Source organism: Astyanax mexicanus, chromosome 11 (assembly GCF_023375975.1).
Source record: "Astyanax mexicanus isolate ESR-SI-001 chromosome 11, AstMex3_surface, whole genome shotgun sequence".
NCBI lineage: Eukaryota > Metazoa > Chordata > Actinopteri > Characiformes > Acestrorhamphidae > Astyanax > Astyanax mexicanus.
Window position 1 is genome coordinate 13,653,217 of NC_064418.1, and position 16,460 is coordinate 13,669,676.

At 39.0% G+C, this 16,460-nt stretch overlaps 1 protein-coding gene across 3 annotated transcripts; it reads right to left on the minus strand.

The window, feature by feature from the left end:
• Nucleotides 1-2,318: 2,318 nt before the first annotated feature.
• LOC111194762 (sterile alpha motif domain-containing protein 3-like) lies at nucleotides 2,319-11,304 on the minus strand. 3 transcript variants are annotated; one of them, XM_049485299.1, is made up of 6 exons: nucleotides 11,031-11,303; nucleotides 9,839-9,881; nucleotides 5,875-6,970; nucleotides 5,633-5,788; nucleotides 5,249-5,341; nucleotides 2,319-4,905 (listed from the first exon to the last, which is right to left on the minus strand). In XM_049485299.1, the coding sequence occupies exons 3-6, from the start codon at nucleotides 6,958-6,960 to the stop codon at nucleotides 4,579-4,581; spliced, it is 1,662 nt and encodes a 553-aa protein (XP_049341256.1). In that variant the 5' UTR covers nucleotides 6,961-6,970; nucleotides 9,839-9,881; nucleotides 11,031-11,303; the 3' UTR covers nucleotides 2,319-4,578. The 3 variants fall into 3 exon arrangements, with proteins under 3 accessions (XP_049341256.1, XP_049341258.1, XP_049341257.1); XM_049485301.1 differs by lacking the exon at nucleotides 5,249-5,341 and having other exon boundaries at nucleotides 11,031-11,304; XM_049485300.1 differs by lacking the exon at nucleotides 11,031-11,303 and having other exon boundaries at nucleotides 9,839-10,177.
• Between the last annotated feature and the right edge of the window lie 5,156 nt (nucleotides 11,305-16,460).

The following is a 16,460-nucleotide window of genomic DNA, read 5'->3' on the forward strand; positions in this document are numbered from 1 at the left end:
AGACATCATGAAATTAAACATCAATTTGAAAAATCTTTTTCAAATTTACACAACACTGTCAAAGATAGTAAGTCAAGTAAAATGGTGTGTAAATGAAAGTAGTCAGGAAAATGTATTATTTAAAGTAGTATATTTCATTATTTGTTTTATTATAGAGTCTGTGGCCCGTGACTTCAAATATATTCCTCCTTCTGGCCCCCAACAAAAAAAGTTTGGACACCCTTGGTCTATCGTGTGAAATACAGTCAATATAGTGCTAGATACCTTCTACCTGTTTGGTAGAAGTTATTTAACACGTCTTGCACTCATTTGTGTAGGTTCAGTGTCCTCAGCCTGGCAACCAGAGTGAGTTTTGTGCCTGCCAAGGTTCAAAAGTCAACAGCCAAAAGACTCAATATACTCAATAAAAACCTAGATATTGCTGGAAAATTCTTAAAGCCAAATGCTCATCTCCTTTTCCTTTTCCTTACACTTTCCTTACAATAGCAGTGATTTCTGAATAAGTGCTCGGAATGCAGGAGCTGATCAGCTAAAGCTGAAATTCTAAATTCAGGTCTCACTAGTCAAAATAAAGGATGATTTAAAGAGAATGCAGAACCCAAAGCTCCTCTGGCAGGAAGGAATACAGAAAAATGCAAGAGGGAGCAGAACACCGGGCCGAGTGGATGGGAAGCGGCTGTCTGGCCTGCACTGATTGGAGCGTTGCTGGAGTGGGTCCAGAACAAGCCGAGCCGACCTTGACTTGTCCTTTAGTGTGCTCCAAGTGTGCACTCCAGAGGGGCTAAGTGCTTACGAGTGGATGGGGATGGAGTCGTGTAATCATATCCCACCCATGTCGGATATTCCCTACCTCTGTGGTGTCCTATGGTTGTGGAAAACTGTCATCTGTTATATCACTTTCCTTCACTTCCAGTTTAAACACATAGTTCCCAAACTAGAAGATTCCTTGATTTTTCCATGAAAGGCTATTGCTATTCTATTAGACTTATTGTGTAATTACAGTATAAATGACAGTTCTAACAATGGAAATTTGAATTGCATTTAGTTAAGCTGGGCCGGCCATAGGCCAGCCTTAGTGGAGTTAGTGGGCTAGTTGTAGGCCAGTAGAAAGCAGAATTAGGCCAGTTTTTGGTAGCCTTGGTTATGCCTAAGCAGAGATAAGCCAGCCATTGTCCTGTTTCAATAGAGTTAGATCAGCTGTATGCAGACTTAGTGGACTTAGGCCAGCTTTAGTCAAGCCATAGGCCAACGAACAGCTTTAAGCAGCGTCATTGGAGTTTGGCTAGCTTTACAAGAGTTAGACCAGCTTTAGGCAGGCTAAAAAGATTTGGGCCAGCTTTGGGCATTCTCAGTGGAGTTAGGCTATTCTCAGAGCGGTTGCACCAGTCTTAAGCCAACCTCAGTGGAGTTAGGCTCTTCTCAGTGTAGTTCCACCAGCCTTAAGCCAATCTCAGTGGAGTCAGGCTGTGTTCAGTTCAGTTAAACCAGTCTTAAGCCAACCTCAGTGGAGTTGGGTTGTGTTCAGTTCAGTTAAACCAGTCTTAAGCCAACCTCAGTGAAGTTGGGCCAGTTTTAAGCAGCTTCATTGGAGTTAAGCTAGCTTTAATAAGAGTTACACCACTTTAGGCAGCCTCAAAACATTTGGGCCAGCTTTGGGCCTTTTCAGTGGAGTAAGGCTATTCTCAGTCCAGGTACACCAATCTTAAGGCTAGCTTCAGTGGAGTTATGCCAGCCTTAAGACATTACCTCAGTGGAATTAGGTCTTCCTCAGTGGAGCTAGGCCAGCTTTGAGCGAACCAGTGGAGTTAGCCTACCTATAAGACAACCTGAGTGGAGTTACAACAACCTTAAAGCAATTGCTCAGTGGAGTTAGGCTACACTCAAAAAAAAAATTCTTTGAACCAACTTAATTTAATCATGGACAGTGGTTCCACACAAAAGAATTGTGTTTTTTAAACATGAAAATATATTTTCAACTCTACAAAAAAATATCGAGTGAAAGAAACACAACTGAATTTTGACAATACAACTCAAAGTAGTAATGTTTGCCTAATCCAATTCAAGCCCTTTAAAGTAATTTATATTAGTAAGGTTCAATGAACAAACAGATATTTATTATGTTGAAGTAGATTTACTTGTTTTTATCCAACTCAAACAATTTTCTTTAGATCTACATAATGTGATTGTGGACAGTGGTTCCATCTAATTGAATTATGTTATCTCAACACAAAATTGTAAAATTAAAACCACATTACAGTTTAAGCATGTGATAAGCCTTAATGGTGTGGTGGTGCTGAAAAATAAACAGAGCACATGTGTAACAAATGTACAAATCTGTATTTAGAAAAATTAGAAAAACATACAGAAAGTACAATACAACAACATTTTAAATAACCTGCTGGTAAAAGTGAACACATTAAAGTGCAATAAAGCCCATTCTTTAAAGGCAATACTTAAAGAATGTGTAGTATACATCCAATGTCTGTGTACAACATTTAACAAATTAAAACTGAACAATCCAGCATACTACACCAAAGAAAAACATTAACAAAAACAACCACTGCATTTTAAATATGGACCAAGGTTGGTTCAAATGTATATCCATGCCATAATTACATTATAATTTCCTCAAGTTTAATACAGTGCTACACTTTCAAAATGTCAATTTCTAAAATGTAAATTATACAAATACCCCAAAACATTACATCACACTGAAAGTGCTTCAAGTGTGCACCATTTTAGCAATGCAGCATACATTTGACTAAAGTGCTTCAAAAACATTAATATTTAGCTCTCTAGAGTCTGTCAGCAAAACGCAACAAAAGTAACCTTATTATAGGAACAACATAAGACTAGCACAATGCCACAAGCTTAATACATCTGAAATCAAGATCATAAACTTAATACACCTTACATTATCAATTAAAATTTTCTAAAAGGGCAGTTTAACTTAAAATCACAAGGCTTGTTCTTTGAGCTATGGCTGATCAATATAAAGTTCAAATATGCATGTAGAGAGACAAGCTAGAGAGCTCATTATGTTTAATGTTCAGTACAAATCAGAAAAATGAATGTCAATTAATATGTCAATCAATAAGTGTTAATCTAAAATCTGCCTGGTGCAATAAAAGAACTGAATATTTATTTTTGTCTGATAATTTGAATTGAACAGGTTTTGGATTTGGATATTTTGATGAGATAAATAATCACCTCTCTCATAAATGTATAAACCATCAAATATTTGTTTTTTCCAAATTCAGGCCACACAAAAGTGGATATTCTAAGAAGTGATTATCTAATATCAGGTTAAAAAAAAAAAAAAAAACTGAACCAGATATTTTTGTCTAGGAAGTTGAAAATATGATGTATTTTATATATTTTAATGAGATATAAATATCAATTAACCCTGACAAAGGTAGTTACCATCAAATATTTGTTTTTGTATGAGTTTCTTTAGATTTTAATATTTTAATGAGCTCACATAAATGTAGTAATCAAATATTTGTCCTTCCATATTTTTACAGCATTTGCCAGTAAGTGCTACACATCCAAAATGGCTGATTATAACTTTTAGAATGTAAAATAATAAGTATACCCCAAAGCATCACCCTGAAGGTGCCTCAAAAAATGCTCCATTCTGATTGTGAACAAAAATCAGATCTTGAAATGTTTCAACCATGCATCATATATTTAACTAAAGTTCTAAATCTGTGAGCAAAATGCAACAACAATATCCTTAATAATAATCCAGTACAAACTGTAGCATATAATTAGCACTATGTCACAAGCCTAATACTTCCAAAATCAAGACCATCATAAACTTAATACACCTTACATTATCAATTGAAATTTCTAAAAGGGCAGTTTACTTTTAAATGACAAGGCTTGTTCTTTGAGGTATGTCTGAACAATATAAAGTTCAAATAAACATATACCATAGAGACAAGCTAAAATATCTGGCCAGTGGGGTAATTATGTTTAATGTTCAGGCCACACAAAAGTGGATATTCTAATTATGAAGTGATTAGCTAAAATCAGGTAAAATACAAAAACGCAATCAGATATTTTTGCCTAGGAAGTTGAAAATATGATGCTTTTATATATTTTAATGGGATATAAATATCAATTAACCCTGACATAAATGTAGTAATCATCAAATATTAGTTCTACCAAATTTAGAGGTTTTTTTTAGATTTTAATATTTTAACAAGATATTTTAACGAGCTCTCACATAAATGTAGTAATCAAATATTTGTCCTTCCAAATTTTAACAGCATATGCCAGTAAGTGCTACACATCCAAAATGTCTGTTCAAAACTTCTAGAAAGTAAAATAATAAGTATACGCCAAAGCATCACTCTGAAGGTGCCTGAAAAAAAAAAATGCTCCATTCTGATTGTGAACAAAAATCAGATCTTGAAATGTTTAAACATGAACATACATTTAACTAAAGTGCTTTATCTAAATCGGTCAGCAAAACGCAACAACAATATCCTCAATAATAATCCAGTACAAACTGTAGCATATAATTAGTCACAAGCCTAATACTTCCGAAATCAAGACCATTATAAACTAACCCTACTCCAACTCACTGAAGAGCTTGGTTTTCAAAGCCTGAACTTTGTGTGACAGTTTGTTAGCATCTAGTTCCAGAAAGAGTTTCTGGATTACCTCAAAAGTGTACCTGAATTTGGGAGGGTAACTCAAATTAAAGGCATAAATTAATCCAAACAACAGTGCAATGGCAAGAGACACACTGGCAAGGTCTTCCAGAACCACAACACCTTCGATTACAACTCCTACATCTGCAGGATGGTCCATGACTTCAGCTCCCTCAACTCTGGTTGCATAGATCCCCAAGACAGTCCCGTCAATTCCCTGCTGAATAGCGGCCACATCAGAAACCTACAGAAAAAGAAAGATAAAAACAGAAATTATTTATTCATAGTACACCAATTTCCATAAAAGTTTTGAAATACACTACATTGTCAAATTATCCAAATCATTGAACTCAGGCTCTAATCACTTCAATGGCCACAGGTGTATAAAAGCAGCAGCTAGTTATGCACACTGCTTCTACAAACATTACTGAAAATATGGGTCGATGCTCTCAGGAGCTCAGTGAACTCCAGCACTGTGGTACAGTTATAGGATGCAGCATCAGCCTTTCATCATCAAAACACAAGGCAGGCGAGTGCACTTTAAGCAATATAGTGTGTTTGACAAATAATTCAACATATTTACTAACCATATATTCACGAATTAGATCATCCGGCTCTTCATTCAAGTAGAGAGACAGAGCTCTGAGGACTGATTCTCTTTTAACTTCGACGTTGTCACTCTAAGGATGGGAAGAGTAACCAATTAGTGTTTTGTGACAAAACCCCATTCCACTTTGCTAAACTACAAGCATTCTTAATTGTACTGGTCATAATGAGCATCCTTTTCTAGGTTCCCTGTGCAAAAAGTAATATTTTTTAAAACTTTCCTGCTCATTTGACCTTAAACATTTGCCGCTTACGTCTCTTCCTACACCATCTTTGTAACTGAATAGCCATTTCTGCATCTCCTCATATTGTCCACACACCTACTTCAAAGTTAAATTATATTTGAATGCAACAAGTGCGAGTACCTGTGCCATGGCCGTCACATGTTGCATGATCTTTCGTCCTTGGACTCCTCCTCTTTTGGCGAACACTTTGAGAAGTTTTGCAGAGTGACGATCCAGCTTGGAAAAGAACCGCGACAGAAGAGGGACTGTTGTAATCCGCTCAAATTCAGCGCTTACCTACAAACATTCAGATGCACAGAATTTACACAAAATTTCATTTGTGATTGTGACAAACATTTATTCTGACACCTGCATTCACTTACCTCTGTTGTTCTAAAAAGAGCAGGCCATCTTGTCTTGAAGTCTGCGATAAGAGGCGATTCGTGGATAACTTCATGCCTTCTCAGTGCAAAGGTCTTGTCCATTAGCACTTTCAATGTCTGATCATTGTTCTTCTTTTTGCCTTCTGAAAGAAGGGTCACTCTTACTCTCTCAAGACTCTCAGCAGTTTCGCCACTTGGAAATGATGGACAGTAGTTTACTTCTGCTCTTCGTGGTTTCTTTACACCATATGCTGGGCTTGATTTTCCTTGCGGTTTATGTTTGAGTGAATTCACAGTGACCTCCATGCATCCAACATTTCTCAGTTTTGTTCTATAGTTGCCAAGTTTGTACTTCAGGCTAACCTTCCATCCACTGCATCCAGTTACTGAGCCTTGCTCTTTCAAGCAGGGGTGTTTTTTAATAAGTGCTTTTGCCACTTCCTCAAAGTCTGAATCAGTTGGATAAAGTTTGTACTTCACAATTTCTTCTGCAAGTCCATCTAAAATGGAAGATTTCAGTTTTGGGTCAGGGCTGAGGAATGTTCCATCTTCTTTGAAGGCTGTATTGGCATGTTGCAACTTGAGTTCACTGTCGTAAGAGAACCTGGGCACATCAAAGACAGAGGGCCATTGAGAAGATTTCAAGCTGCTTGCTGACTCTGAGGAAGACTCAAGTGAGGACTCGGACGATGCCCCTGATGTAGATGGAGGAGTTGACAATATGACTGTATCAGAAGAGGAGGGTGAGGGAGAGGGAGCTGGAGAGATGTTTGTACTGTGGGAAGCACCAAAATATGGGGGAGGAGGGCTACCATCTTGGTACAGAGTAACATGGGTGGACGGGGAAAACACAACCTTTACAGTGGCTTTGTCTTGGATGTCTGATGGCGATGTAAGGTTCATGAATTCATGGTCAAAATCAGGATCCCTGAACTGCAGCCTAAAACTTCCAGGCAAATTACATTGCCTCTGAACTTCCTCCAAAAGGTCACTCATTGAATGTGGCACACCATCACGAAGAATAACACGCTGAGAGCTGTCTTCTCCAAGGATGACTCGTAGTCTGACTGAAGAAGCCACTGCCATTAGGACAACCCTGAGAAAATATGGTAAAAAATATATATATATAGTTTTGAAAGGTTTTCATTTCACAACACAGTCAACAGTAACTGTCACACTTCCAAAACGCCTTTCCAACATGTGAACTCTACACATGCACATGTCTTCTTAAAGACACCATACGAAGGGGACCAACCATGTACACTTCCAATGGATATTTGTCAACTAAATCATCAAATTCAACAAAGAAAACGTCCTTTGTTGGAGATTCAGTCACCTCAAACGCTCTAAAGTGTTCTCTGTACCATCCGCAAAGTCTTTTTGCTATGAAACCCAAACTCTTGTGAACAACACATATCTGCACCACTTCTCCAAAATCAGGGAGGCCACCAGTAGATCCATGTACAAGGACCATACCTTTTCTGAAGGTGAAACCCTTGTTGGTAACAGTCTTGGCAAGATAAACTTCGACTGTGTCAGGATGTGTCACTCTAATAGCCTGGGCTATTTCTGATCTCAAAACATCTAGGGGAACCACTGAGACACTGGACACATCAAGTGCCGATTTTTCCAGACCAGATGCTTTTTTCACATGATATGAAATCATGATCTGGTGTTTCACTGCAAGTGAAAGGGGAATGTTTCTGAAGCAATTTGTGTGTCGTGCAACCTTTTTAAAAAAGCTGTGCTTTGCCTCAAAGCGCATGGTCCAAAATACAACAAGTGGACCAAACAACTTTATCATTTCTGGGTAATGCTCCAGGTAATGATGTTTTGGTAGCAATTTCAAATGAGGGAAAAGTTGCTGGTACTTCTGCCTATGTTCAGAAATCTTGCTCTCAAGGTAAGCTACAGACTCATCAGTGTGTATTGGAGCAACCACAAGCTCAACAATATCCTTCAGGTCCAAAAGCACCTGCCATTCAGGCTCATCCTCTGGTATCATGTGCCCTATTAAAAAAGGAAGCAATCTTACCAAACTCCAGTTTTCATGGGCATTACCACCAATTGTTTTCCGGGTTGCAAATGACTTGGGGATTACATGAGGCTTGTTGGTCTTATCAGCCCCCTTGTAGGGGAAATGCAGTATAGACTCATTAAGGCTGTCCAGTGTAACATACTTCTTAGCTATGAGCAAATTCAAGCACAGTGCCAGCTCTACTGGAACAATACCTTCAAAAAGGTCATGCATGATGTCTGGGGGGTAACCAGAGAGAACATGAAAATGTTCAAGGCTCTGACTAAAAGCACATTGTTTTTTCACACCACAGCAGTTTGTCCCATTTTCTGTTGCAAATTTAAGATGAGTTTCATAAACATCTTTACTTCTTCTCTCAAACAAACCTGACCTAACCTCATTCGCCTGTATGTCTGCACTTTTCCCCAAACAAAATCGGCAGAAATACTCTCCAGAGAAGCTCTCAACAAAACCTGCAATGCCATGTGCACCCAAGTTATCTGCCACCACAGCTTGAACTGTGCCTTTCACTGACTGCCCAAGCAGAGGAACAAAAACACCATCCTTTTCTAGAGTCGAAAGGTCATGTAAAAGAGGGTCCAAAACTTTATCATATCCATAAGACTTCACATCATCACTTTTGCACAACACAGCCAAGTAGATTGACGACAATGCAGAGTGAGAGCCTGGGGATAAGTTGCTCAAAATCCAGTATACAGCGCAAAGCTTATGTTTCCTTCGTGAAGTACCAAGTGGATTGCATATTTCAAAGTCATCCAAATAAAGAGTTATTGAAATTCTTATAGCTTCATCTGAAAAGAAGCTGTTTTCTTTGAAATGACTACCATCCTTGTAAGATGTGTAAAGCTGTTTGCCATTCACATTAATGTTTGTCTGTGCTTTGTGGTTTTCAACTATTTCATCCACAATTTCTTGCTTAGCAAAAAGCTGTTGAAGGGATTGTAGTATTGGGACATACTGAAATGTCTTCCCTTCCTTTGAATCAAGAATGTATTCAACCGGTTCAACAACACTGAAATGATCCTTATAAAATTTCTTGCGCTGATATGCAGTGCTTAGAATACCACCTTTCCCAATGGCTGTGTATAATGGGTGCAATGCACTAACACTGGCAATGTCTTTAAAGACTGACTTCTCAACGACAAGATTATGTTTCTCAAACACTTCTTGTAATTTATTTTCTGAAAGAGGGGCAGATGCAGAAGTTAACAGATAATGCAGCTCTTCTAGAAACTCATCTATTGCTGTGGCTGGAACATGAACAAAATGCTCCAGTTTCAACAATATTGCAGCTAAATTCTCCACAATAGTTCCAATCAAGTCACAACTTTCATTAGAGTCAAAATGTGTATCTCCAATCTCAGAATCATCATCTTCCCTTTCTTCAATGTCAATGTCAGACTCCTGATCTTTTTGAGTAGTTGCAACTACACCCAACTTAAAATCACTTAATGTATGTGGGTTGTGCTTTCTGTTTTTGTGGGACTTAAAAGTTCCATACACATTTGTCTGAAAATCACAACCAGAAAACATACAACACACAGTTTCACTTCTCTTTAGATGTGTATTTATATGAGCAAAATAATCCCTTTCAGAAGAAAGCTCGGCACATGCACACAAATTACAACTAAAGGTGGTCAATTGAGCTTCCTCTGGGCCAGAATGTGTTGAATGCATTCGACTTAAATGAATCAAAAGAGCATTCCATGTTTTAAAACTGCAGGGACAGTTTAAATAAGTGCAAGGGTAACGCTGGCTCCGACCATAATGCCTGTGCTGCAATTTGTAATGTTGCAATAAATGAGACCTGGAGGACACTGAAACTCCACAGTCTTTACATTCCCACATTTCTTCCAGGTTTCACAGTTCAGTGTGTCCAGTCAGTTCTTTCCAGTTAATCAATAGAAAGGAAAAAAAAATATTTACCACTGAAATGGGACACTCACACCAGTTATACCCTCTCAAACACCTGCAAACAGAAGAAAAACAAGAAATTAGCAACCATGTCTCTGAAATTAAGGTTTTAAACAGTTAAAATAACAAAAAGTTTGCCAACCCCCATAATTTTTAATTACATGTTACATATCAAAGTCACAAATAAGTGTGTATACAGCCTTCTTTCTTATTAATGCTATTGTTGCAGTGAAATTACTTTGTTTTTTTTTTTTTTTTTTAAAGCGCCAAAAGGAAAAGCAAGAACTTATCTAAAGACTTTATCTATGCTTAACTTAACATCTTATCTACTGAACAAGCCACAACACGTCCAGTGTTTGGACAAAGTAGCTGTACTTGCATATACTAGCTCCACACCTAATAATGTAAAACAGTCCTAATTTAAACACGTTAAGACATGTTCTAAACTTCTTAGAAAGAGCAAAATGACCTGTAGCTAGCTAGCTAATATAGCGCTAGCATTAACAAAGTAGTGACCTTCTTACCACACAACACTGAATAACCCTACGTATAACTAGAGAATCCGCTAAAATATGTCTCGGGCTCCCCTGACCTATAAGATACCGTATTTTTCGCCCGGACGGCGTCGCTTGGCCGCGGGGAAGCCGAAGTCGCTAAGCCGCGGGGAAGCCGGAGTCGCTAAGCCGCGGGGAAGCCGGAGTCGCTAAGCTGCGGGGAAGCCGGAGTTGCTAAGCCGCGGGGAGGCCGGCATTACCCGGCCGCGCGGAGAGCGGCGTCGCGTATAGCGCTAGCATTAGCATAGTGGTGCAGGTGCTACATTTATTCAGAGACCTTATTACCACAAAAATCTCACTACACATGAAAACCGTAGCGAAGTCACGGAAATATGTCTCGGGCAACCCTAACCTGCATCCATATTATATTTAAGATATTAAAAATATACGAAACAAGGCAAGAATAACGATAGTCTCCTAGCTAAGCTAAGCTAAGCTAAGCTAACGCTACCTCCGTTAGCACTAAGTTACCTTTAGATAGAAAGTTGCTACACATGTTTAAAACAAGTACAAATCACAACCATTAAACGTCATTAATGTCGTTAAACCAACTTACAGACGATAAAGCAGTACCACAACATAAAACGGCACAGTTGGCGTGTATTTACACAAAGAAATGTGGATTTTTTAAGTATTTAGCATTAACCTACCTGAGACGCCATTAAACCCAAAATATTCGCGCCGCGAAGAAACGCCCTTTCCATTGCGTCATATCCGGCTTCATACACCTGAAGTAATTACATCGAGTAGGTTCAAAGGGAAAAAGCAATTACATTAAGTTATGAGTACAATACATAGTCAAGTATGATGAAAAACATGTTTATTTGAGTTAAAGAAACACTATGCATTTATGTTTAGATGCAAAACATAATTAACATGAGTCATACCAGCATTTTTTAGTTATGTAAAACCAACAGCTATTCAAAACCCTTTTTTTGAGTGTAGCTTCAGTAGGGTTATGCCAGTCTTAAGACAATTCCTTCTTGGAGTTAGGCTATGCACAGTGGAGTTAAGTTAGCCTAAGCTGAGTAAGATCAGCTTTAGAGCTTTAGACAGCTGTAAAGGAGTTAGGCTAGCCCCAGTAGAGTTGTGCCAGTCGAGTTAGGATGGAGTTAGATCAGCTTTGAGCAACCTCAGTGAAGTGAGGCTATCTTCCGTGGGTCTAACAGCCTATAAGCCAACCTTAGTGGAGTTAGGCAGCTACAGTAAAGTTTTTTTTTACCTTATTATTAAAAAAAATAATAAATACCATTTATTTAAAGGATTGTAATACTGGGTTTGAAGATCATAAAAATAAAAAAATTAAAATACAATGTCATGCAGTCCACTGCTCTAAGCCAGCACTCAGCAGTCAAGGTGACCCAAGTCTCCCTCTTTAGTCTTTAGTATGCTTCAGTATGGATGGTGTGTTGTGCCCCAGGATGTGTTCGGCTACAGGCCGTGCTTCATCTTCATATCCGCTCGGTCTATGATGCGAGACTTGCTACATGGCGGACGATCCGACGCGTGGGAGGGAATCCTAATGTTTATTGATCTGCCTGCGGATGAAGCGTTTCAATCACGCCGCCGGCTCCTGCGCCTTCCAGCCTGGCAAAGGTTATTGTAATCAATACGCAATAACCATAATAGCCCCCTCGGCCTCGCTTCAATGGCATAAAGGAACAATCATGCAAATCCTCCAGACCCCCGGGTTACCGGAGCAATGACATCAGAGTCTACGGAGAGAGGTTCCCGAAACGTCCCCTCTGACTTCTCCCCTTAAAGATGGAGTGCACACTTGAGTTCTTTACTGCCAGTACTACAAAAATTGCATATAGAGAAGGAAAAACTTTATATTTTAATAGTTTCTCTTTAAATTACAATTTCTTATACATGTAGAAATAATTATTATAACAGCAAGGCAAGAACTAATGCATACATTAATAGTATACATTTGTATGTATACATCACCTTCCTAAAATAATCTTTTTTTTTTTTGTTTGTTTTTTTCACAAAAATGTACTTCATTGCTTCATAACGCTGCATGGTCACCTGTGGTAAAATCGCTACTCCCTCTGTTGACCAGATTATTTGATTCTAGCCCTTTAGGATATTGGTATGTGTCAAGAGTCCAGTGGTCCAGTGGTTTAAAACGCTGCCACTATGAACGGGAGATCGCTGGTTTGAATCCCGGTCATGCAGCTTGCCATCAGCTGCAAGAGTCCTGAGAGAGAACAATTGGCCTTGCTCTGTCTCTCTGGGTGGGCAGATGAAATTCTTTCCCCTCATCACTCCAAGGGTGATGTCAATCAGCACAAGGCATCTGTGAGTTGATGTATCTGCGCTTTCCTCCGAGCTCGCTGCGATGCTACTCGGCAATGCTGCATCAGCTGCAGTTCGAAAAGATGCATGTGCTCGTCTTCACCCTTCTTGTCTTGTGGCACCCATTAGTGACGCTAAATTGGGAGAAAATAGGAAAAAAAGAAAAAAAAAAGTGTGAAAGTTATTATTCCTAAGTCAAAGTAAAATGTGATTTAGGCAGTTTTGAGAGCTTTCCAAGACTATTCTTTCTTTACCAAACTAATTTCCACGATTCAGCCATAACAACAAGGAAGGTGTCAATAACTAGTAAATATATTTTGATGGACTTAGATACAAACCAAAATACTCTGTAAAGCATTTAGGTGGTTCTTATCTGGGGTGCTGTTAACTCGCAGTTTCTTAGGATGGTACCTTTGATAAACTTACCTTCCTTTCCTGGGGCAGTCCTGATGAGAGCCAGTTTCATCATTACAATCATATTTTGAAGAATCTAACATGAAACATATGTTTTGATGGCTTTACTATTAATCTACAATGCAGATTTTTTTTTTCTAATGAAAAACTCAGAATTTAACGTTGTTTGGAAAATTATAATATTTAGGAGGAATATGCGGCTGACAACCAATAAGATATTTGTTCTTCTGGAATTTATTCAGTTACTATACACCATTTGTTAATAGAAAGGGACAGTAGTAGGCACAACCTAAGAAAAAATGGCAAAAGCACTTAAAAGTGCACTAATGCAAAACATAAACTCACCCTTAAAATCAAATACTCATTAACTACCCTACAGTTTATAGGGTTAACTTCTCTGGCACAGCTCCAAAAGAGACAGGATGAGGCCTGATATTGTTTTCTGCAAATGAGAAGCAAAAAATGCAAAAATGAGAGTAAGACACTTCTAGGAATGTCTTTAGCACCTTTTAAGAGTCAGGAAGAAGGGGCTGGTGAGAGCGGAGCTTTTTCAGCACCGCTGTCACACCTCTCTGGAAAGCCGCAAATTGACTTTTGCACTTAATCTCTCACCTTAATTAAACACACAGAGATTTCACACACAAGTTCCTTTGTTCTCGTTGTCAGAGACGAAGGAACATTTTTAAATTCCCACTCACACACCCACACACACATTTTCACCTGCAGAAACACTTGCACGTAAAAAAAAAGCTAGGTTACGCATGCTTTAAGTCATTGAGAGCCGACGGCAACAAGACGACAAAAAATAATCACGCTCCTTCTCTTTCTCTACCTCCTTCTGCCCCCTCCCCATCTCCAGCTAAACTCAGTGAACCTCCCAACTGACTCGTTCGCTTGCATTCCCTCCCTCTCTCTTACATGTTTCAAACAACTGCTCACAACACATTACACCTTCAAAAACGTAGACCTTTTGGTTCAGGCTTGGCCAATCAAATTATGGTTCAGGCTTGGCCAATCAGCTTCTGTTTCAAGTTTGGTCAATCAGCTCCTGGTTCAGGCTTGGCCAATCAAGTACCGATTCAGGCTTGGTCAATAAGCTTCTGGGTCAGGTTCTACTAATTTTTTTTTTTTTCTAGACAGCCTTAGCCAATCAGTCTCTTGCTAAGGTTAGGATATTCAGTGTATTGATAAGACAAACAAATCAGGTTAATAATTGAGCAAAGGCTTAACCAATCAGCTTCTTGGTCAGGTTTGGAGAAGCAGCTTCTTGGTCTGTGTCTGCGAATCAGTTTTTTGGTCAGGCTAGGCTAATACTCCCACTGGTCTGGCCTGGCCAATAATCATTTGTGTCAATTTCAGCCAATCAGAAGCATGGATGGACAGTTTCTGCCTAAGGCTAGGACATTTAGTATTTTTTGTTTGATAAAGAAATCAGGTGCTTGGGTCAAGGTTCAGCCAATCATCTTTTTGGTCAGTGTTGTCCAATCAGGTTGTTGGTCAGTTTCCACTAATCAGTTTTGGTCATGCTAGTTTAATAAACTGCATGGTCAATCCTTTGGACAATTAGCTTATCAATATGGTTCTGCTAATCATTTTGGTCAGCCTTGGCCAACTAGCTTATTGGTCTTTGTTTTGTTTTTTTTGTTTGTTTTGTTTTTTTTGTCAGACCAAACTAATGATCTTCTTGGTCAGCCTTGGTCAGTTGTTGTCTCTGTCAGGTTCAGCCTGTTCTTGGCCAGACTCAGCCAATCTGCTTCTTGGCCTTGTTCTGCTAATCAGTTTTTTTTTTAGGCTAAGATACAAATTTCTTATTAGCTTGTCTTTCTGGTTCAGCCAGTCTGCTTTTTGGACAGCCTTAATCAGTCAGCAACTCGCTAAAGTTTGACCAAGCAGTTAATATGTCAGTTTAACAAATCAGGTACTTGAGTCAAGGCTCAGCCAATCAGCTTCTTAGTCAGGCTTGTCCAATTGGCTTTTTGTTGAGGTTCACACAGTCTTTGTCAGGTTTAGCTGATCAGATTCTAGGATGCCAATAGGCTTATAAACCTTTTGGTCAGGTTTAGACACTTAGGGTCTTGGTCTTGGACACTTTTTGGTTGCAGTATTATTGGTAGCCACTCCCCATGCTGTATGTTTCAATGACAGAATAGCCTATAATATCTAATTTTTCTCCTCTAAACTGTCTTTCCCTGTGCTAATATAGAAGGTAGAAGGGATTATTCTTAGAGATTAAGTGATTGGCAACCTTGACTAAAAGAGACCTGTTGTCTGCAGGTCGTATATCACGTTATTTCTGTTCATTACATGGAGTGGCTGAATTGTAGTGAAACATGAGCTACAAACTTTTACAAAAAATACACTTTACTTCAGCACTAAAAGTTCAATGAAGGTGGTCTGAGACACTGATCTAAGGTATTAATCTAAGAGACTACCAAATAATTAGGTAAATCCGGCTTCACCTCTGTTTTCTGACTCCACCTCTGCATAGACACTGGTCATATGTTAAAATGACAGATGTTTTTAGCTTTTTTTTATAAAAAGGAATGGAACCATGGTGGGTGCTGTTCTACAGTCATTGTGCCAGACTGGTGATGTTGGTTTAAAGGTACAGGATAATAAATCCTGATATTTTGCTTTCTAGCAGATGCATTATCACCGAAAGCATGCATTTGTTGGGAGTTCCTACCACTTTCAAGATTCATCATTGGAAACAAGTTTTTTTGTTTTGATTTTATTCAGAAAATATCTCAATCTAGAGTCTAGATCTATATAGACAATATTTGTAAAAGACTTTGGGAGGGTTCCTATAGCTAAATTTATGCCTCTACTTCAAGTTACTTATTTCCAGTTCCCACCCATTAGTTAAAAACGAATCCTTTCTCCTGTTTTCTCAGTGTTTGGAGGATAAAGGTTATTCAATTGCTTCCATGTAAAGCCAGTCACCACATCTTTTCAAACTGTGGCCAACATAATTGGACATTACGGTCATTTGACATCTCAACACACTTGGAGGAGACCACTAACCCCCAGTTCTGTTACATCAGCTAACAGATGCTAAGTGATAAGGTGGACGTAAGGGAGAGAAGGCTAGGTAAGGTAAGGTAAAGTCAGTTGGGCTTTCCAGGATTTTCATCCTGGATGTCTTCACCTCTCGACCCCTTTCGTTGGCATAGGACTCTACGCCCTCTAGGCTTCTCCCACAGAAGATTATCCTTCTTGTAGCAGGAAGTGCGTCCTAAGATTCAGTTTCAACTAAAGACCATCAGGAGAGCTGCCAAGTCTGCCCTCCAGCACCCAACTTCTCGATGACAACTATTCAGCATATAACGTTCACTCCGGTAGAGCTCCGGCACCACGGCGGCCGA